This window comes from Etheostoma cragini, chromosome 15, assembly GCF_013103735.1.
Source record: "Etheostoma cragini isolate CJK2018 chromosome 15, CSU_Ecrag_1.0, whole genome shotgun sequence".
In the NCBI taxonomy this organism is placed as follows: Eukaryota; Metazoa; Chordata; class Actinopteri; order Perciformes; family Percidae; genus Etheostoma; species Etheostoma cragini.
In genome coordinates this window covers 4,942,030-4,961,282 of record NC_048421.1, presented here as the reverse complement: position 1 = coordinate 4,961,282, position 19,253 = coordinate 4,942,030, and the positions used below count along the sequence as shown (strand labels likewise).

The 19,253-nt window shown below is 41.8% G+C and overlaps 2 protein-coding genes across 6 annotated transcripts in view; one reads left to right on the top strand and one right to left on the bottom strand.

Annotated features, from left to right (window-relative positions):
- The window catches only part of clec16a (C-type lectin domain containing 16A), a 40,551-nt gene extending 33,049 nt beyond the window's left edge, over positions 1–7,502 (top strand). For 4 of the 5 annotated variants that reach the window (XM_034894111.1, XM_034894109.1, XM_034894110.1 and 1 more), the window contains 5 exons: positions 736–887; positions 1,874–2,078; positions 3,233–3,403; positions 4,352–4,489; positions 5,166–7,502. In XM_034894111.1, coding sequence (XP_034750002.1) covers positions 736–887; positions 1,874–2,078; positions 3,233–3,403; positions 4,352–4,489; positions 5,166–5,791 — 1,292 coding nt within the window. In that variant the 3' untranslated portion in view covers positions 5,792–7,502. The remainder of the gene's footprint in view (positions 1–735; positions 888–1,873; positions 2,079–3,232; positions 3,404–4,351; positions 4,490–5,165) is intronic. The other variant, XM_034894112.1, reaches the window with a different exon arrangement.
- An 8,036-nt stretch (positions 7,503–15,538) lies between these two features.
- socs1a (suppressor of cytokine signaling 1a) lies at positions 15,539–18,021 on the bottom strand. Its single transcript, XM_034895064.1, has 2 exons — positions 17,761–18,021; positions 15,539–16,574 (listed from the first exon to the last, which is right to left on the bottom strand). The coding sequence occupies exon 2, from the start codon at positions 16,515–16,517 to the stop codon at positions 15,804–15,806; it is 714 nt and encodes a 237-aa protein (XP_034750955.1). The 5' UTR covers positions 16,518–16,574; positions 17,761–18,021; the 3' UTR covers positions 15,539–15,803.
- Positions 18,022–19,253: the final 1,232 nt, after the last annotated feature.

Genomic DNA, 19,253 nt, shown 5'->3' with positions numbered 1-19,253 from the left:
CCTGCTGGACATAGGTAAAAGTCCTCTCTGTCCGTTTAAGTGTGTAAAGCCGGCCGTCTGTTTTGACTGACTGCTTCTGTCTGCCTGCTATAATACTATGTATGTGCTGTAAAATAGTGTGTAAAACAGTAAAACACAATACTTAATTTATAATGAACAGTTTATAAGGAATTATACACTTTTTGGTAAAAACTGTATAATCAGTGTTTTTTTAATTGTGTGCGCGTTCGTTTGTTTTTAATCAGTGACTTTTTAAAGCTTATTTGTGCTTATGTTGACGTTTTTCAGTATGGCCTATTTGACTTTTCTTAAGAATAAAGGCCTCCGTTGAGCTTTTTTCACAAGGTGTTATTATAGATCTTTGGTTATGTCGATTCCCAGGAATTTGATGTCGTTAACACTCTCCACCACTTCCCAATTAATGTGGAAGAGGTATATGTGGTCATCCTGGATCTCCTAAAGTCAACAATGATCTCATGGTTTTTGTGGTTGTCAAGGCCAAATTATTGTCAGAATACCACTCCTTTCTGTAGTGTGTTTCCTCATTGCCGTGTAGAAGTCCCCCTATAGTGGTGTCCTCAGCAAACGTCACTACAGTGTTTGGTTTATGACCAAATACCCGCAAAGAATGACGTTCCCATTAGACTCGGCTGTACTTTGTGTTTAGTGCTTTACTTGTGAAATGTGTCAACTTGATTTTCATAGTAGTAATTTCATGTCTATCATCTCTTTCAGATAACAGTGACCTAATTGCTTGTATGGTGGTAAGTAAAGATGGCGGCCAGGCCCAGAGGTTCCTCGCTGTAGATGTGTACCAGATGAGTCTGGTCGAACCAGAAACCAAACGCCTTGGATGGGGTGTAGTCAAGTTTGCCGGCCTTCTGCAAGTAAGAGAAAAGTGGCGTGTCCATGCCTATGTGGACGTGTCTTTCTACAGTACTAAAGATTGAATGAATTCTTCAGTCATTAAAACCACTGATTTGTGTGCCGGACTTTCTCTACTTTCTTCTACCTTTCTTCCATTACACAAAGTTCTTTTTTTTTTTTTTTTAATTTACCTGTCTCTATTTGTATTGGCAATTCATCCAGCTTTTTCTTTCTTTCTTTTTCTTTTTTTATCTTCGTCTTATTGTTTTTTTCTGTCCAAGTTTTCTATATTCCCCTTCTCCCTTCCACCCACTTGTCCCTGTTTCTCTTTTTATTGTTTTTTTCTTTATTCATCAGATGTTTATTTGTTGTTGCCTAAGCCCTTCATGTCACTTTACCAGAGAAATAAATGCTATAAATTTGGTATGTTAAGTCATGTAGCATGTGTATGTATCACTATGGCCTTATCACTGGCAGTGATAATGCATTTAATTTTTCTTACGCACTTCTAAAATGAATTGCAGAATGTATCAAGTGTGCTGTTGTGAAACGGATATAGATAAAGTGTTATGACAACATGTTGCCTGTATGTTTTGAATCTATATATGTTTCCTTACTTTTTCTCCTAACCCCTACTGTTTTTGGGTCTGAACCTATGGTCTGAACTTGTGAATGCAGCTGTGGTCAAAGTTAATGTCCTATTTAAATATTTTATTTATTTACCTCACTTACTGTCCATTTGTATCTCATACTGATTTCCTCAACTTATTTTTCTGTGTCGTTTGCATTTTGTTCTTTCTTGTTTTTGTCCTATTTTTTTGTCTGTCCTTGTCTCTCTGTTTTCTTCTTATTGTCCCTTACTTTTTATTCCCACTTAATCCATTTTCCTTTTTCTGTCCCTCTTTTCATTTCTCTCTCTCTCACTCACGGTATATTCTCTCTAATGCTCTTCCCCACTCTTTGTTCCCTCTCTCTCCTTCTCCTCGCTCCCTCCCTCTCTCAACAGGACATGCAGGTGTCTGGCGTTGAGGATGACAGCAGAGCATTGAACATTGTCATCCATAAGCCCAGCTCCAACCCCCACGCCAAGCCTCTGCCCATCCTACAGGCCAACTTCATCTTTGCCGACCACATCCGCTGCATCATCGCCAAGCAGAGGCTGGCCAAGGGTCGCATACAGGCCCGACGAATGAAGATGCAGAGGATTGCAGGTAAGTAAACCTTCTGCCCTTGCTCAGTTGGTCAATACGACCCTTTCCTCTGTGTATAGGCCAGCACATTCTGCCTCTGATTGGCTTGTTCTCATTGACTTCGGTTGGCTGGATTGGTTAGTTTTAGGCATGAGGAGTGAGATTAGTTAGGATAAGAATATCTGGGTAAGCCAATCAGTGGCAGAGTAGACTGGGTCATGCAATTGCAATTTTAGGAAACGTATTGCATACAGGACAGCAGAGTGGCTGGCTGTTTTTACACAGAGGCTGGAAGGGTTTCAAAAGATACTCTAAAAGGACGTACACTGGATTTTTACTATAAATCCCATGAGATGTTATCCAGAGAGCATTAAATGAAAATAAACTCAGCAAAATAAATAAAAACAGAAGTACAAAATATAATTTAGGGAGAATCAAATCAAGTGTATATTAATTTACGGCCAGAGTTTAAATGCTGGCTCTGCTTTTAGCTAATGTTTTGCAAGGCTTCCACATCCTCAACAAAAGGATAAAGCCCACAAAAAACACCTAAAGGTCAATTAGTTCTCAGTTAATTTACAAATTTTAGTACAAGTTCAAATACTCTGAAACACAGATAATCTTTACAAAGAGCTTCATAGTATCAGTCATTTTCCTGAATCTGGCAGTGTCCTTCGACATGTCGCTCATTTGTAATTAATCAATTAATAGATTTTTTGAAATAATACTTTCTCAATCTCCAAGTCTTTTGTACTGTAAAGGCTGATGGATTTACCCATCAGACACCTGTACTTCCCCTCCCAGTGGCCTGGTTCTTTAGAATTAAATCTTTAGAAGTAATAACTGTAATCTGAAATCTTGCCAATGCAGCAAAATAAAGGAGGATGTGAACCCTGCCAAAATAGCCACTGCAGCCCACAGTCTGCCGGATTGTCTCTCAGTGACTAAAGAGTAACGCATACAAAAACATTTCTAGTAGTATTGACTCTTATCATAGTAACAATACAGGGGATACCATTTCCCCCCATGTTAGACAAGCTCTCCTAGTTTGAATTTAGTAATTTAGTAGTAGTAGTAGTAGTAGTAGTATGTAATTTGTAATTTCACATGAAGTCCCAAAGCTTGACATTATAAAGATGCTGTGTTTATGTCCCTTCTACACTTTCCACTTCCAGCTCTGTTGGACCTGCCTGTGCAGCCCAGTGCGACGGAGGTGTTGGGTTTCAGTCAGACAGCAAACGCTTCACCCAGCGGCCTGCCTTTCCGGTTCTACGAGCAGTCAAGACGGGGGCCCAACGACCCCACGGCAAATAGAGCAGTTTTTGCCTCTGTCGATAAAGTACCAGGTGACATACAGATAACCAGATTCCCCCGCCTTCACACTTCTTCAGAGATCCATTTAGCAAAAGCATATATCCTACTATTTTGTGTAAAGCACTTTGAATTGCCCTGTTGCTGAAATGTGCTATACAAATAAAGCTGCCTTGCCTTGCCTTACAGCAAAGTGCCTATAATCTAATCATACAAAGGCCATAAAACAATAGCAGTAAACCCAAGCCCCTGGTTGACACAATGTTCTGACAGACTGAATACTTTATGAGAAATATTATAAGAGTCAATAAAAGAACATTGGGTCATTGAAAATGTATTAGGAGTGCGCCAGCATAGCACAGTAGGTAGAGCTGGCGCCCATATATAGAGGTTTACTCCTCAGCGCAGCAGGCCCGGGTTTGACTCAGACCTGTGGCTCTTTGCTACATGTCGTTCCCCCTCTCTGTCTTCCCTTTTATGTCTTCAGATGTCCTGTCCAAATAAAGGCAGAAAAATGCCCCCTAAAAAAAGCGTCTTCGAGAAAACTTTTAGGAGAGTCGGGCTGTTAATACAGCTGAAACTGTACCTTTCAAAAAACTTTACCTGACACATACAGTAAGGCTGTAGGTCCATGTGTGTATATATACTGTGTGCCACACAATAGTTCTCTCTCTCAACTTTAGTAGAAGCTCAAAATACTCTCAAACACAGATAATCTTTATAAAGAGCTTCATAGTATCAGTCATTTTCCTGAATCTGGCAGTGTCCTTCGACATGTCGCTCATTTGTAATTAATCAATTAATAGATTTTTTGAAAGAATACTTTCTCATTCTCCAAGTCTTTTGTACTGTAAAGGCTGATGGATTTACCCATCAGACACCTGTACTTGTGTCGTTGGGGCTCGATATGGTCAGGTGAACTCATTTCCCAGCCATAGTATCACATGACTGTATTGTCTGTGCGTGTGTTTGTCTATGTTCAGGTTTTGCCGTGGCTCACTGTGTGTCGCAGCACAGTCCCTCGCCCCTCTCCTCCCCCTCGCCTCCCTCCAGTGGGAGTGGGAGCACAGGAAGATGTGACTCTGTTACTGCAAGTACTATATCGGCTCAGAGCCCCACAGGTAGCTCACACACAGCACGTCCACATTTCCTACATACAATACTGTAATACTGCACAAATAAAGAGGCACGTATGTGGCAAGGTGCAGATTCCTGACTATGATGTAATAATGGAGCTGAGGTGTGGTCAACACAGTATATCTGCACTATACAGCAGACACATATCTCCTGTGAGTATTGGGTGTAAAAATGATATATATTTGCACACACCATAAAAATCACGATAGTTTGCAGTAGCGTCAGTTGGTTTGTCCAAATTCTGTTTGGCACTTCTTACCTGAAAAGCTCTCTGTATTAACTATGTAGTTCTGTGTGTGTCAATGTTCATGTGCAAAATGTGCAAATCCCGAGAGTGTAAGAGTTCCCACTGGTTATGGGATGCATCTTGAAATTGTGAGTTATGTTCTAGGCAAAGGATTTTCTGAAATTAAATTTTCTGCTGGGTTTAGCCAATATTCTGGAATTTTACAAGCTTGTGAAGCTTTTTTTTATAATATAAATGGTGCATTTACTTTGTTTTCTTGCACTGCATTTTTCTCAGTGCAGAAAATGAACATTAACAAAGCAGGACAAACTTTGGTAGAAGTCTTTGGTAAAGAAAAGCCACATACTTTTACTTACATAAAAATGTTCTCCTTTGAGTTCACCGGTCTTACTCTTTCCTCTGCTCTCCTCTAGATGATGGTACGTTTTTGGACCACACCCCACCCTCCTCCTCTGGCGGAGAAGGGGAAGGAGTAGGTGGAGAAGTAATGCTTGTCGCCTCTACTCCCTCGCCCCCAGTCACGGCTCCGGCCCTGGCCCCAAGCCTCACCCCCGCGTCCCAGCCCAACATCTCCCTCCTTACAGACAACAACGCAGAGACACTCAGCGTGGAGTCGCTCACACTGCTGCCCCCAGCAGGCTCACCACACCTGCACCCCTGTGCCAGCCACATTCCCGCAGCGCACTCCTTCCAGAGACCAGACGCCTCCATCGCAGAGGAGGAGGAGGAAGAGGAAGAGGGGCATAGGAAAGAAGATCAAAGAGAAGAAGAGGAGGAGCAGCAAGAGGAAGAGGGGTCCCCGATGGATGAGACGGAGACAGATGCAACGGTAAAAGAGGAAACCACGACAACAGAGTTGGTCACCCCCACTGACGAGGAACCAGAGGGAGTAGATAAGCCAGAAGGTGAAGACACACCTCTAGAGGTGAATATAGACAAACTCTCTGCTACAGAGCTGCCAGAAAGAGAAGAGTACGTAGAGAACACAGAAAATACAGAGATGCACACTGACACACAAGACTCGCCTGAGCTGGATTAAGCAACACACACTCAATCATGTTCATGCATTTAAACTTGTCTCTAAGAGGACAGTGAATATATCCAGCTTGACTGCAGTATATTTTTATGTTGAGACCTGTAGAATAGGATAGGATTTTGGAGAACTCTTAACATTTGTGTTTCACATGATGGAAGACTTTTCTTTTCTTTTCTCTGAGACAACAGAGGATGAGACACTGGTCGAGCTTGAGAAGGCTTGAAGCACATTTGGGTTTCTGTGCACTTGTACATCCAGTTGTGTTTTTAAGCAAGCGTGTGTAAAGGCGCGCAACCAGCAATGTTTTTTACTCATTCTGATTGTTTGTCAGCTCAAAGAAACACACACATACGCCACTTGCTGCTGACGTGAGCTCTTTATCAACTTTAAAAAGACCTGCTTTGTTTTTGTGTCTTATGTTCACCGCTAATGTTTTGTGGTGGTTGTGATCACTTCCAAGCAAACAGACGCACACACACACACACTATACACACAGTCTACACAGAGTCAGCTGCACTTGCCTTTTAACTGCTGCATGTCCGACACGTAAACAGTTACTGCCACATAGAACTGCCAATGGGGGTGTGTGAGTGTGGGGGGGTTCTAACTGGTGTCTATTATAGTAATGATCCATTCATTTACTAACTGGTGTCTATTATAGAAAATGTATTACATTATCTGCAGCATCTAGAGCAAGGAGGGAGCAGGTCTTCTACTGTAAACAATTATTGGATGTTAACGTGACGTTGTAGCTGTTGTGCCCTGCTAGTAAGCATTTTGATTCATACATCTTGGAATGTAAGGTGTATGAAAGCAGCTCTTTGCTTGTCATCACAGCCAGCTGTTGATTTCCATTATAGTTCATATTAATCTCTTGGGCTGACGGTTTTGTACGGGTTGCCTGAGGGCCGTGTAACAAAGCATTTTTTTCCCCGGATATGCAACAGTATTTAACAGACCTTGACATTGTTGGATTCGGTTTTTATTTTCAACTTTCTAGAGAACTTCCTTCCCATAGCCGTATTCTGGATCATATCCTGCAGGGATTAGAAAATGCGTGTTCATTCAGTGAGACGATTCACCAATCAGCAACCTGGATAACAGAATAATTGATGTGAAAGATCTGAATGGAGCTTAAGAAGTGGTACACTGGCTATCCATAATGGATAGCAGTTCACTGAGTAATAGTAAATAATTCACTGAGTCCATGCAGGCTTTCAGACCTTCTCTACATAAAGAGCTTCAGTCTGTTGCAACACGGCTGAACTGCTATTTGGCTCATTGAAAAGCTGAGAATTGTTTGATATATTTTGGAATATAAAACAAGTCAGTTTGCTTGGTTAAATGTAATTTTTGATATCCTCATAGGGGGTTATAATATAATAAGATATCAGGGATGTTAGAAGTGCCGACGTCAAAGGGTCATGAGACAGCGTTTAAAATAACATCTGCGTTTTTAGTTCCGCACACGGCCACAACAACACTGCGTTGAATGTATCTGCTGGTTGCCCGTCAGGCACTGACCTGAGCTCAGTTTTACTCTCCATGTTTCTGGGAATGGGCTTAAATAGAAATGCTGCGTTCTAGTTACCTTGGAGGTCGGAGTTCTTAAACTGGGAATGACGTCACACCCGAGTTGATTGTGTTCCAGAAACGACTCATAAAACAGTGTTGGGTTGATAACAATTCATCATGCTGTGTTTTGCTGTAGCAACATGTCCACAGATAGAAGATGGACGGTAATGCGTCCATGAGTGATTTAACGAGAACCAAAAAATGCTCTAAAAAACTCAGATTACTGTTGGGAACATCCTGTCTATAATTTGATAAACTGTCAAAACGCGATTCTAAGAATAATGGGGGGAAAAAATAAAAAACATATTGGTAAACCATATAATATCCATTCTCCAGGAAAGATGAGTAGGAGTTTATTTTGGATATTACCCCCCAAAAAAACCTAAAGCATAGCGATGCAAAGTAGCATTGTCATGTCAAAGTGGGCACAAACAGTGGTCGCCAAGAAACAAAAGCACTCTTGGAAAACCAACATTCATTACTTAAGATGCTGTTTTAAGGTCAGTGTAGAAGGGCAACACCCCCCCCCCCCCCCCCCCCCCCCCCCCCCCCCCCCCCCAAAGCCACTCCTTTAACCAGCTGAAAAAGCTTTACTACTGCAATAATCTAAAGAGCTAACCAGTGAGGGGAGAGATGAATGTAACAAACAACTTATCTCTGGTGTTATTTGATCCTTTGGAATGGGATTGGTGTATTTTATTTTTTTTCTTAATGACATGATATGTAAATCTTAAAAACAAAAGCAGTGTCACCGATTCTTTAGAATACATCGCCTCATCCTTTTTAGTCTTTTTCTTCTTCCTCTTTTCACTTTTGGCTTTGCTTGCCTGCTCTTTTCTATTATCTTAGCCATTATCTTACAGCTAAAGACTTAATGTCTATATTTTTCTTCTTTCATCAGTGCATTCTTCAAAAGTTTATAAAGGTGACTTTCAGAGCAATACTTTTCTTTTTGAATTGAGTTTGGTCGTTCCGTCTCGCTACTGTAAATGGCAGAATGATAGTGGTGATCACTGGTTTACTGAGAGCAGTTTCTAATGGTTTGAAGGAGCATGTCGCCATGTTTGAAGACAACATGACGGCATGTTGTCTGTAACCATTGGCAACCTCTATTGAAACAGGACATGTCAAGCTCCCATCATGGTTTCTGATTGTAGTGTGTGTGTATGTAATATTTGTATGCTCTGTAAATGCGTTTTGCTTTTAAACCTGTAATTATTGTTAATGAATAAATAAAGAACTGCAATAAATTATTCTACTTAAACAACAGTGAGACCACTGCCGAGTGCTGTTGCAGACAGCCTGGTGGCTTTTTTTTCCGCTCTCCTGCTCATGTTTTTTTTTCCCCCTTCTACTTCTTCACAGTAGTAACCGCAGAGGAGGTTCTCCTTAGTGTTTGAGCAAGAAAACCACAGGAAATATTAGAAAAGAACTGCCAACCCCAGGAACACACGTGTTTACTAAACTTAGCACAGAAAGTAAGGAAATGTGTGTTTGGTAGATTATTTCTCTTTGGTAATGAAGCTTTTTGGCAATAAATCTTATACCGTTGGAGCCAATACTGCTTTTGCTCCCTCAATTTACATCATAAAACTGAAACCTGCCACATTGGATTTCTTTAAAAAGTAATAAACAAAAACACAGATCAGTGTCACTTCTGCAATCATCTTACTTTTCATATCACCCAAGTGTGCAAAGTGCATCATAAATGTAAAAACGCAGATATTGTCCGGCGGATAAAATCGGTCCATCGCTATTTAGTACCCTTTCAAACGGTGACACATTTGTAAGGAACATTCATTTGTGTATGTGGGATACACCCACGAAATGACTGTGGTTTTGAGCTTCTGGTAACCCAATCAGGTGCCTGATTCTGTAACCAGTGGCCATCCCACATCTCCATTTATAAGAGACTATACCTCCAGAATGTGGGAGTGGAGAGGATGGGATGGCCCCATTGAACACTTGTGGGGTCAGCTTGGTCGTGCTGTTTGTGCCAGAGTGACCAACACAACCATGTTGGCTGGCTTGTGACAAATACTGGTTGAAAAATGGGATGATATCCCACAGCAGTGTGTTACCAGGCTGTTGACCAGCATGAGGAGGAGGTGCCAGTCTGTTGTGGCAGTGTATGGTTCTTCCACACGCTGCTAAGGCTCCTGTTTGTGAAACGAATACATTGTTAAATGGCCAATATGTCTTGTTTCTTCAAACCTCAATCATCCAAACACCAAACGAATCAATGGCAGAATAAGCTGTTTGGCATTGGCAAATTTGATTTAGCAAATGTTTCATAGGTGCAACCCACATACTCAACTCTGCAGCTCTTCCCCCAAAATGCATGCTCCTTCCTTCCTAAGGGGACTAACAGTTTGAGAACAGTATAAGATTTATTGCCAAAAAGCGTTGTTACCACAGAGAAATAATCAACCGAACACAAATTGACTTATTTTTCTAAGTTTCTGAAGATTTCCACTGATTGTGTTTCTTGGCTTTAAAAGCTGTAAAGATAAAGATCCACCATACACGGCAGTTCCACAACCAGGTGTCAACTTGATTTTTATAAGTGTGTGTGTGTGTGTGTGTGCGAGAGAGAGAGAGAGAGAGATGGGAGTTGCCTTTACACTTTCTACCTTTGTGATGTGTTAGTGTGGCTGCTGCAGGAGCCCTCAGCAGTCATCTTGTGGTCTGTATGTGTTGCTTTTATCGCGGTTCCTCTCTTCAGGGAAGTCTGGTTATGTGTGCGTAAACATTTGAATGAGTTCCTGGTACTGCAACGATACTAAGATGCTTGTGTGTGTGTGTGTGTGTGTTTCTCTGTATTAAACCACGATCACCGCTTTCAAAAAGCTTTTTTGACTGTAGAGATCTTGGACAGATTTGAAGGTGTGCAGTTGTGCTGTTCAAATCTGCACGCCCCCGAGTTTAAAGCTAGATGGCACTTTACACATGCTTTTTCTGAGTATTAGCTGTTAACCAAAGACTAATAACCTGTACATCCCCCTCTGTGGTTTCCTTAGAGTTAAGTCCTCCTACCTTCTGATTGGTTAGTTGTGTTGTCGTGAGCGGGGAGAACTGTAGGCTTTTTCTTAGGAGGGCAAAATCATGAACAGCCCTACTTTGCCTCTGACATGCTAGTAGTTGCCTTTGTTTGTTTCGTTGGGTTTGTTGGGTGGGTTAGGTTATGACTTGGGGAGTGGATAACAGGGGAAACCAATCAGAGGAAGAGTAGGGTTGGTCATGCCTTCACCATACTCGAAAAAATAAATATTGCGAACAGTAAAATGCTGTTTCAGAAAGTTATCCGTCTCATCCTGAAGTTTCCTTTTATTAAAAATTATCCAACCACCAATTATCAAACCCTCCCCTAACATATATTTAAAGGCCTCTATGCCAAAGTTTATACCAGCTGGCAAAAAATGTGCTTAGTTTAGCACAATTACTGGAAATGGGGGGGGACAGCTATCTCTTTAAAAGTTGTGGAGTGGTGGTTGCTCACGGAGTTGTAAGTTATAAAGCTTTTGGCAGCAAAGATAGCTAGGACTACAAGTGGCTAATGTTTCAAGAGAGTTGTGTGTGGCGTCGTTATCATTTTAGATTGAGTTGTTGTAGGACTCAACTGATCCGAGTTAATGATACTAAAGACTCGCAACTCATGAGTCAATTTAAAGACTCGGCTGAAAGATCCGAGGGAATCACGACTCAAACACTGGATTTTGTTACATTAAATTCGCTGGAAGTTCTATGTCTTTTGTTGATGAAGTGTTAAATCTGATGACCAACATTTCCACCAAGCTTCCTGCATATCAGATTTCATATTACAGGGAATATCCCATTATCAAGAATTGGTGATTAACAAAATTCTGTTTAAAAGCCTTAAAAAAACACGGAACCTCGTGACTAACTCAGGAATTGGTGTTTGGTCATAGGAACGCCTTGTCCAAGAAAATACAAGCTCAATGAGGCTAGGATAACTAGATATAAAAGCTCATAGGCTATGGGCTTTATTCTTTATTCACCTCAAATCTCAAGCAAACGAACACCCCCGTTATTCTTTCTCACTCTGTCCACGGCCTTTTTTGTGTGGACCTTTCTGTTGAGGTGTCGGTTTTCAGTTCTCTAAAAGGAGAAAGATTTGTAATATTGAAGTGTGTGTGTGTGTGTGTGTGTGTGTTTAAAGAACAGAAAACTCCAAGCAGAGGACTCCACAGAAATCAGCTGATAAGCACACAATCACAAACACCTCACTTCACCTTTCACTTCTTAAAATAGTCAGGAATGTCCTGAAAACTGAGAAGCTATGAATGAAACTGCTACATATGATTCACTCACCACTCACCACTCACCACCACCATCTGTGCTTAAACCATTGATCTCCTTTTCTAGGTAAAGCATAAAAAAAATGTGGATTGAAAACTCCCCCCTATGAATAACTAAGATATTGCAATCACAGTGTGTACATCACTGACTCGTGTTTGTGTGTGTGCGTGTGTGTTCTTGTTTATTTCTATATTCGTGGGATCCAAATACAAGGAGTTCAGTATATTTTTGGGGTCCTGACAGCTTTGTGGGGCCAAAAGGCCGGACCCTATAACCTCAGTGAGTGAGTGAGTGAGAGCGAAAGATGTGTGACTACTTCTGTCTAGACCCAAGAGGATCAAACAAAAATCCCCGAGAAATTTTACAAAGCCTTAGGGTAAGGTTTGGTTTTAGCGTTGGAGTTCTGGTTAGGTACGAGGAAGTGTTACAACCTCAGGTTAGAAATGATTACTATACACTACACTGTCTAAAAACACTGACATACAAAATGTCATGAAATGGACAACTGCTTTCTTAAGATACATCTAGCTTACTGCACCCACATGTTCTGTAAAACAAGTCCTTTTTTTTAACCTTGACATGACTGTCTTAGGATTTTTACCTTTACTAATACAAACTTGGCTTTCAATATAACTAAATAAACCCTGTGAATAGGAAAGCAGTGGGGCAGTAAAGTATGCAAGTTGGCAATTTTAGGACATTATTTTTTGGGGAAATGCTTTCTTCCCGTTTGTGTCAGGAACTGACAGAAAGTAGCTAAGTTTCCATCCGTTTGTCAATCGAATGATCTGAAGTTTGGTAAGAATAAAAAACTCGTGAATAAAGCTGGTGAAAGTGTGTGTCAATCCAACGGCTTTAGAGCCAAAAAAAACCTGTACGTAATGACGTCACCTGCTGTTTTGAGATGAAATTGGCATATCAAATTGATTTGACTTTCATTTTCGCACTAAATCGCACAACATTCAAGCAAACATTTTTAGACGAACGATGGATCACGCCGTCTTCCAACACATGATCAGTATTGCCCAAGTCGTAACCGTGCTTATGTGCCGCTGCGAGACAACTCTTTTTTTGAGACATGTATTGCTGTTTGAGCGCCTTCCATTTCCTCCGGAGGACGTCCCACGGCTTGTCGTAACCTTTGTAGCCCGTTTCCTTTGCGAGTTCCTGATAAATTATGGCATTTCTTAGATTTTTGCAAGCTAAAATAGCCGTCATGTTTTGCTCGCAAATTAAATTAAAAAAATCCCTCGTCTCCTTGTCCGTCCACTTACATCTGTCTTTGTTGACACCCGCCATGTGCAAACAGAGCGGAAATACTGGGCGGAAATGAACTACAACTTCTTCTTCTTTGTTTTGGGGCATGTTGCAACCATAAAATGACCTTAAATTAATTGCGAGTCATTACTTATTCAGCAAATAACGTTCCCATCAGAGTTTATCACATAAGCCGAATATCGATAAAGATAAAATCCGATGAGATCGAACGTATTTCCTTTGAGTCGACATTGATGAAAATTCCATTGAATCTTATTGTTTCTATGAGGCTTTTTTTCATTCAATATCACTTAATTTAGATAAAAACGTGTGGATGGAAACATAGCTAGTGTTCCGCAACATGGATATGAAAACACAGTGAAACAGTTGAACTTTTAACCTTTTGGTTAAGAAGAAGAAAGTTGCATCAATGTCTCTTGCAACTTTACAACCGTTTGGATAAACGCAACGGCTCTGTGTAAGAACGTGTAAAAAGTGTGTAGGGTTCCTGTTTACACACTGCCTCTGATTTGTGCCACATCCCGGTCCCACCCGTTTAAGCAGAGCTTCATTTCTAAAGACTGGATTTCAAAGCAAGCAGTCCGCTGGACTTAGTTCCAATGGGACTGTGAATATATAGGGTGTGCAGTATTTTTGTCAAACATTTGAGTCATACATTTAAAGCAAGTACACCCACCTGGATCAGCGTTGGTTCACCCATTGTCAATAATGTCCAGCAGTCTGTCCAGTGTCCTCGTCTCTGCCACCGTCACCGGCTCTGTGATCGGCATGAAGCTGGACTTACCAAAGGAGCCTGTTCGGGGGAAGGCTGCTCCTTAGTCTGACTCCTTTGTCCCTCATGCCATCAGACACAACTCCTCACTCGGGAGGAGGAGGAGGAAATAGAGTAAAGAAGACAGTACAGAACAGGAAGGAAGGGAAGGAGTGGTAGCCACTCTTTCACTGTCCAATTAAGTAATTAATAATCTACTCACATACATACCTGGACACTAACTGCTCTTAACTGATAAATTATGCTAATTGTCTCTTTATAGCCATAGGTTTTATTGTTATTATAAGTATTATTAAATAGATAGATAGTCTTTATTATTAGACTTATGGTCCATCAAACAACAAAAAAAGATACAGATTCAGAAGAAAGTTGTTATTGTTATTTTTATACTGTTTTTCTCTCTTCTCTGTTTTTATACCTTTTTTGAAAGCTGCTGGAAACTGCAGCTGGACATTTCAGTTTCCTTGCGGGAGTCGTCCCAAAAGGATCAATAAAGAGAAGTCTAATGAAGCTAGTGTGTAGTGAACAACGCCATTCCTTGTTTTAGAGTCATCTTTTAAATCTCTTCTTTGTGCCCGAGATTAGAAGGGCTTTCATTTACACTGTGTGTACAAAGTATTTTGAACACCTTTTACGTCTTTCCACCTGCTAGTATGCGATGAATATGTGCTACACACAAAACGTTTATTCTACTTCTAAAATGAAACGCAAACTGTGACTTTAACCGTGACCTTAATCTAACACGTCTCTGTCAAACCACTAACCCCCCCCACCAAAATTTCCCACTTCCTCCTGAGGAAATTTGAATCTGCGCTGGGCCCTTATTAAGGTAAAAGTACTACACACACACACAAATAGACACAATCACACGTCACCTCTGCCATAGTTTCTGGTAAGTGTGTGTGTCTAAGCGTAACAGTCCATTTACTACCAATGTGACCCCACCCACCTCACTTTCACCTACACAGATGATTCACTGTGGTGACAATACTGTACGCTACCGTGTCACACTTCCTGTCTGTCTGTCCTATTGTCTGTAACCTAGTGAGGACAAAGCATGCATGACTGTGTGTGTTTGTCCCCGCCTCTTTCTCCACCCCTGCTAACACCTACCTCTCCCTGCACATGACATGAGTTGGGGAAGAGAAATACAATAGTCAAAAAGTAACTAAAATTCGAGCAAGGTTGGTTTAAATAAGTTTTATTTCAAATATAATAGCAAATATAAAACATATTCTTGTATAGCTGATTCAGTATAGGCAATACTATTATCTGCCTGGCAGAGATGGTTGAGTAAGAGGCAATTTGTCTCCACATACAGTACAACTTAGCACCAGACCTCGTGACTCCAACACCCTCTGACATCTTCTACAATATTTCTGTGTGTCGCCGACCATGACAGCAAATTTAAAAAAAGACATCAAGTGGTATTTGAGCCATCGGTGCTGGCAAACATTCATGTGTGATGTAAACATTTAACGACATTAGAGTATTAAAGTCTGCTACAAAAGTCAATAAAACTAGTACCACAGCCCGTACCCTCCCACAAGTCCACTCTGTTGATGCTCTTAAAGTCTCTCCACAATCCACTTTTAAATATTTTTGGGTCTCTGTTGGCCACAAATGGGCAACAATAGATCCTACAGTTTCTAGTAAAGTGGTCATAGTTGACCCCACCACTTTTTTTTATCTCTGTAATAGCTCTTCTATGGCTGTAGATTTCTCTTAATGCCGCTTTTTCCAACTTTTCATGCTTCCTGATGACCCGAAGGCGCTCTGTCCGTGTGCAAGTTGAGTCTCTGGAGGTAATGTATTTTAAAATGTCATGGCCCGGCCCATTGAACACTGCTTGTACTCGACTGTGGTCATAGAGTCTCTTGTGAAACAGTATGTAGCTAGTTAGCTCAAAACAGGGAGACGCTTCTATGTGTAACCACGGCGATGCAGGCTTAACCTCCAACACACGATGGGCTGGTTTTACCAAATACTCCTCCTGTTTACTCCTACTTGGTAAAAACTGCCTTCTTGAAATGAAAAATAATACTATCAAAACTTTATATGGCAAGCTGGTCAAAGTTTGTAAGGGAATTCCAACAGGAAGTCTTGGACAACATGGGTGAGTGGCAGCTCCGACACCCGGCTTCCTCCGCCACACAGCTCCATGATGCGCTTCCTGCACAGCTCCTGCAGCGTCGGCTTCCATTTCCTGTACGGAATGCTCAGGCTCTTCTTGGGAGAGTTGATGTAATGCTCCAAAAGGGCAAAGAGTGTCGGAAAGGAGCGCTCGTTGCCCGCCAGTGAGAACTTTTGTCGCTTGTAGTCAATGCGCACGCTGACCGGGCCGCTCTTGCCGTGGTAGGACAGCGTGAAGAAGACGTCTTTCTGCCGGCTATCGCGGATGAGGAAGCTGCCCAGCGGCGCGTCCCGCAGCATGCGATGGGCGTCCTCCACTCCCAGAGGACCCCAGTAGAAGGGGCTGTGCTCGAGCTTGGCCGCTGTGTCTGTGATGATCTTGCAGTCCTCCTTGCAGGAGAACGTGGGGAAGTGGGTCAGATACACAGTGGGGACAGACGCCGACCTCGGGTTTGGATCTGGAGCGGCCCGACGCTGAAGCTGCTCCAACTCGGTGCGGTGAGAGCTGAGAGCGAGCTCGGGCCTAGCCGGTGGCAAAGACAGAGGCGATGATGAGGAGGACAGCGAAGATGATGAGGATGCCGATGATGACGACGATGAGCTTGACAACTGGGTCTTGTCATGGCCTTCCACTGTGCTGTCGGCTACCATCCTACAGGGGAGAGAGGCCCCAGACCCTCTCCCATCTCAAACCACCACACTGACATCCTGAGAGAGACAAGACAAGACAGAGTCATTATCAAACAGTAAGGTATTTTTAAGTGAAGCAAGTGACATTTTGTACAAGCGGGTTAAACTAAAATCAGTTAAGAGTAACACCTTTCTGACAAAATTATCAGGACAGTGGCGGTGAATCTCATCTTTCACAAGAACACACAACCCTTAGGCAATGCCAAATTAAGAACCTAAAGCTCTAAACGGAGAAAGATCTGAAATATTGAAAAGTGTGTGTGTGTGGGTGTGTGTGTGTAGAATTCCGTGACTGAGGGATTAGGTTAGATATTAATTTGAGTTTCCATGTAACTGTTTCATATTAGTGGAATCTGCTGTTAGACCAAACTAGAGTCAGCTCTATGCTGCCTGGACACACACACACACACACACACACACACACACACACACACACGTTATAGTGCTTATAGCCGTATTTATTCTGTAACATTTCTGCCTTGATGACTGAAATACGTGGTAGAAGTCAAACTTTTCCAAGCCAATGACGAAGTAAAAAAATTATTATATGAATGTATTGTGAACTGAAAGTATTATTTGAGTTTTTATTATTATTTTCGAGCCTATTATCCCCTGTGGATGATCTTTAGATACTCATCAACTGAGTACAATCGAAGCTTTGTTTGGGTCCCAAACTCTCCTCATCACATAACAGGCCGATCCTGTATCCTTCTTCCTGCGTAGTTCAAAAGTTCAATGTGAATGACATTGTGTCTGAGTTAACTACACGTAGCTCTGAAATTCCCCAAAAAGGTAAAGATTAACAGGGTGTGTGTATGTGTGTGTTGTAATTGTTGACTGTGAAGCTTCAATGGCAGGCCCAATACAACCGCATATGAGCCTTGGAGATGAGTCACATTCAAAGTATGATCATTTAGAAGAGAAAAAAAGTTGAGTAAGGAGTAGCCTAAGTAGGACTTCTCTTCATTGTCTGCGTGGCCACATAACGTTTTACAATTTCCACTGGACATGGGAATCAAACAAGGGTGAGAGTAAAACTCCAGCATGCATTTCATTTCCCAAAAAGTCCATACGCTCAGTACACAGTTTACCATTTATCTCCCTCAATGTTTCCAATGCACAAGGCGCAGAAGAAAAACCCAGCTATGGATCCAAACCCACCCATCAGCAGCCCACTGCATAACTCCAGCTCGAGAAGTCTTACCGTTTAGTTCTAACGACAGCGGCTGTTTAAAGATCCGTTAGTCTAAAGTCCACAGCGCCAAAACTCCGCGATCAGTGAGACCAGTTAACGTCCTGCAGGTAATCCGTGACGCAGCGGCGGATGGACGGCCACCATCAATGTGACAGCTCGCTCGACCTGCTGGCTCTGATTCCACCCGTTAAATCATTCTCTCTCGCGTGTGTGTGCTTGCGTGGTAAACATGTCTTGACTTTATAACGTCCCGTTAGCTCCGCCTGTTCCTCTAAGAGCCAGGGCTCGCTTTAGCGGCAGGCAGCCAGTTTCTCTGAAAAACAACCGAAAGTGAAACTAAGCTCAGAGCACCCCCCCCCCCCCCCCCCCCCCCCCCCCCCCCCCGTGTTCTTTCAGTTCATTTGAACGCAGCTATTATTTGGAGAATTTCGAGAAAACCGCAAAGCCACATGACAGCAGGACGTTTACAGAAAGACAGGTGACGGATCCGATTAATGCATTACATGGTTGGGCGTTTCATATGAGGATTTAAATTATGGTGTTGTAGTCATTCTCTCTCAATCTCTCTCTCTTTCTCTCATTCAGATATGTAGACCTAAAATTAAATATTCATACTTCAGCACAGTCATTTCAAAAGAGCACAGAATGGGCTGAGTTTGTTATGTGGGATTAAACCTGTCTGACGCAGTTTAAATCAAATGACATTTCATTTTAAATGTCTTTCACGTCTGTTTTTTTTTACCTTTGCCCAACATGGTAAGTTCCTTTTTGATAATGATCTCTGCAATCAGAAAGCATTCAAATGAAGTCACACAAGAAGGAAATGTTTGATCTTTCTGATAAAAAAGAAGCAGTAGTGAACAAATCAGTTGACTCGAGCCACGAGGGAAACCAAATCAGCGCCTCTGCGGCTCCACTTCTTCATTTGTTGTTAACAGTAGGCTCTTCTGCAAAAAAAGATCTAATGGGGCCTTTACATGTTGGGTGATTCAGCTGAGAAATTATGATTATATTGTGACATCCCAACAGTCATCTTTCTTACTTAACTTTCAACACCAAAGCCACATCAGGACAGATTCCCAGTGAATCCCATTTTTTAAATAATTTTATAATGGGACATCGATGACATATCATAGTTCTTATTCCTCTTTAGCTGTGGGGCATATGATGGTTGTAAAACAACCTGAGCCAGGGAGGTGTGTGTTGTTCTCAAATTAGCTAAGTGTCAACTATTCACAAGAAGTCAAATCACTCTGCGGTCATAAACTCCAGCCTATTTATGATGAATTAATGAATAAATTCTAATTATATCAGTTAGAGTGGAGCCAGTGCCAAAATTAGTTATTAGAAGTTGGACATTTATCACATCTCACTTTAACTTTATTCAGAGAGCTTGTGTGTGTGTGTGTTTGTGTGTGTGTGTGTGTGTGTGTGTGTGTGTGTATGTGTGTGTGTGTGTGTGTGTGTGTGCGTGTGCGTGTGTGCACGCGCGTATGCACATG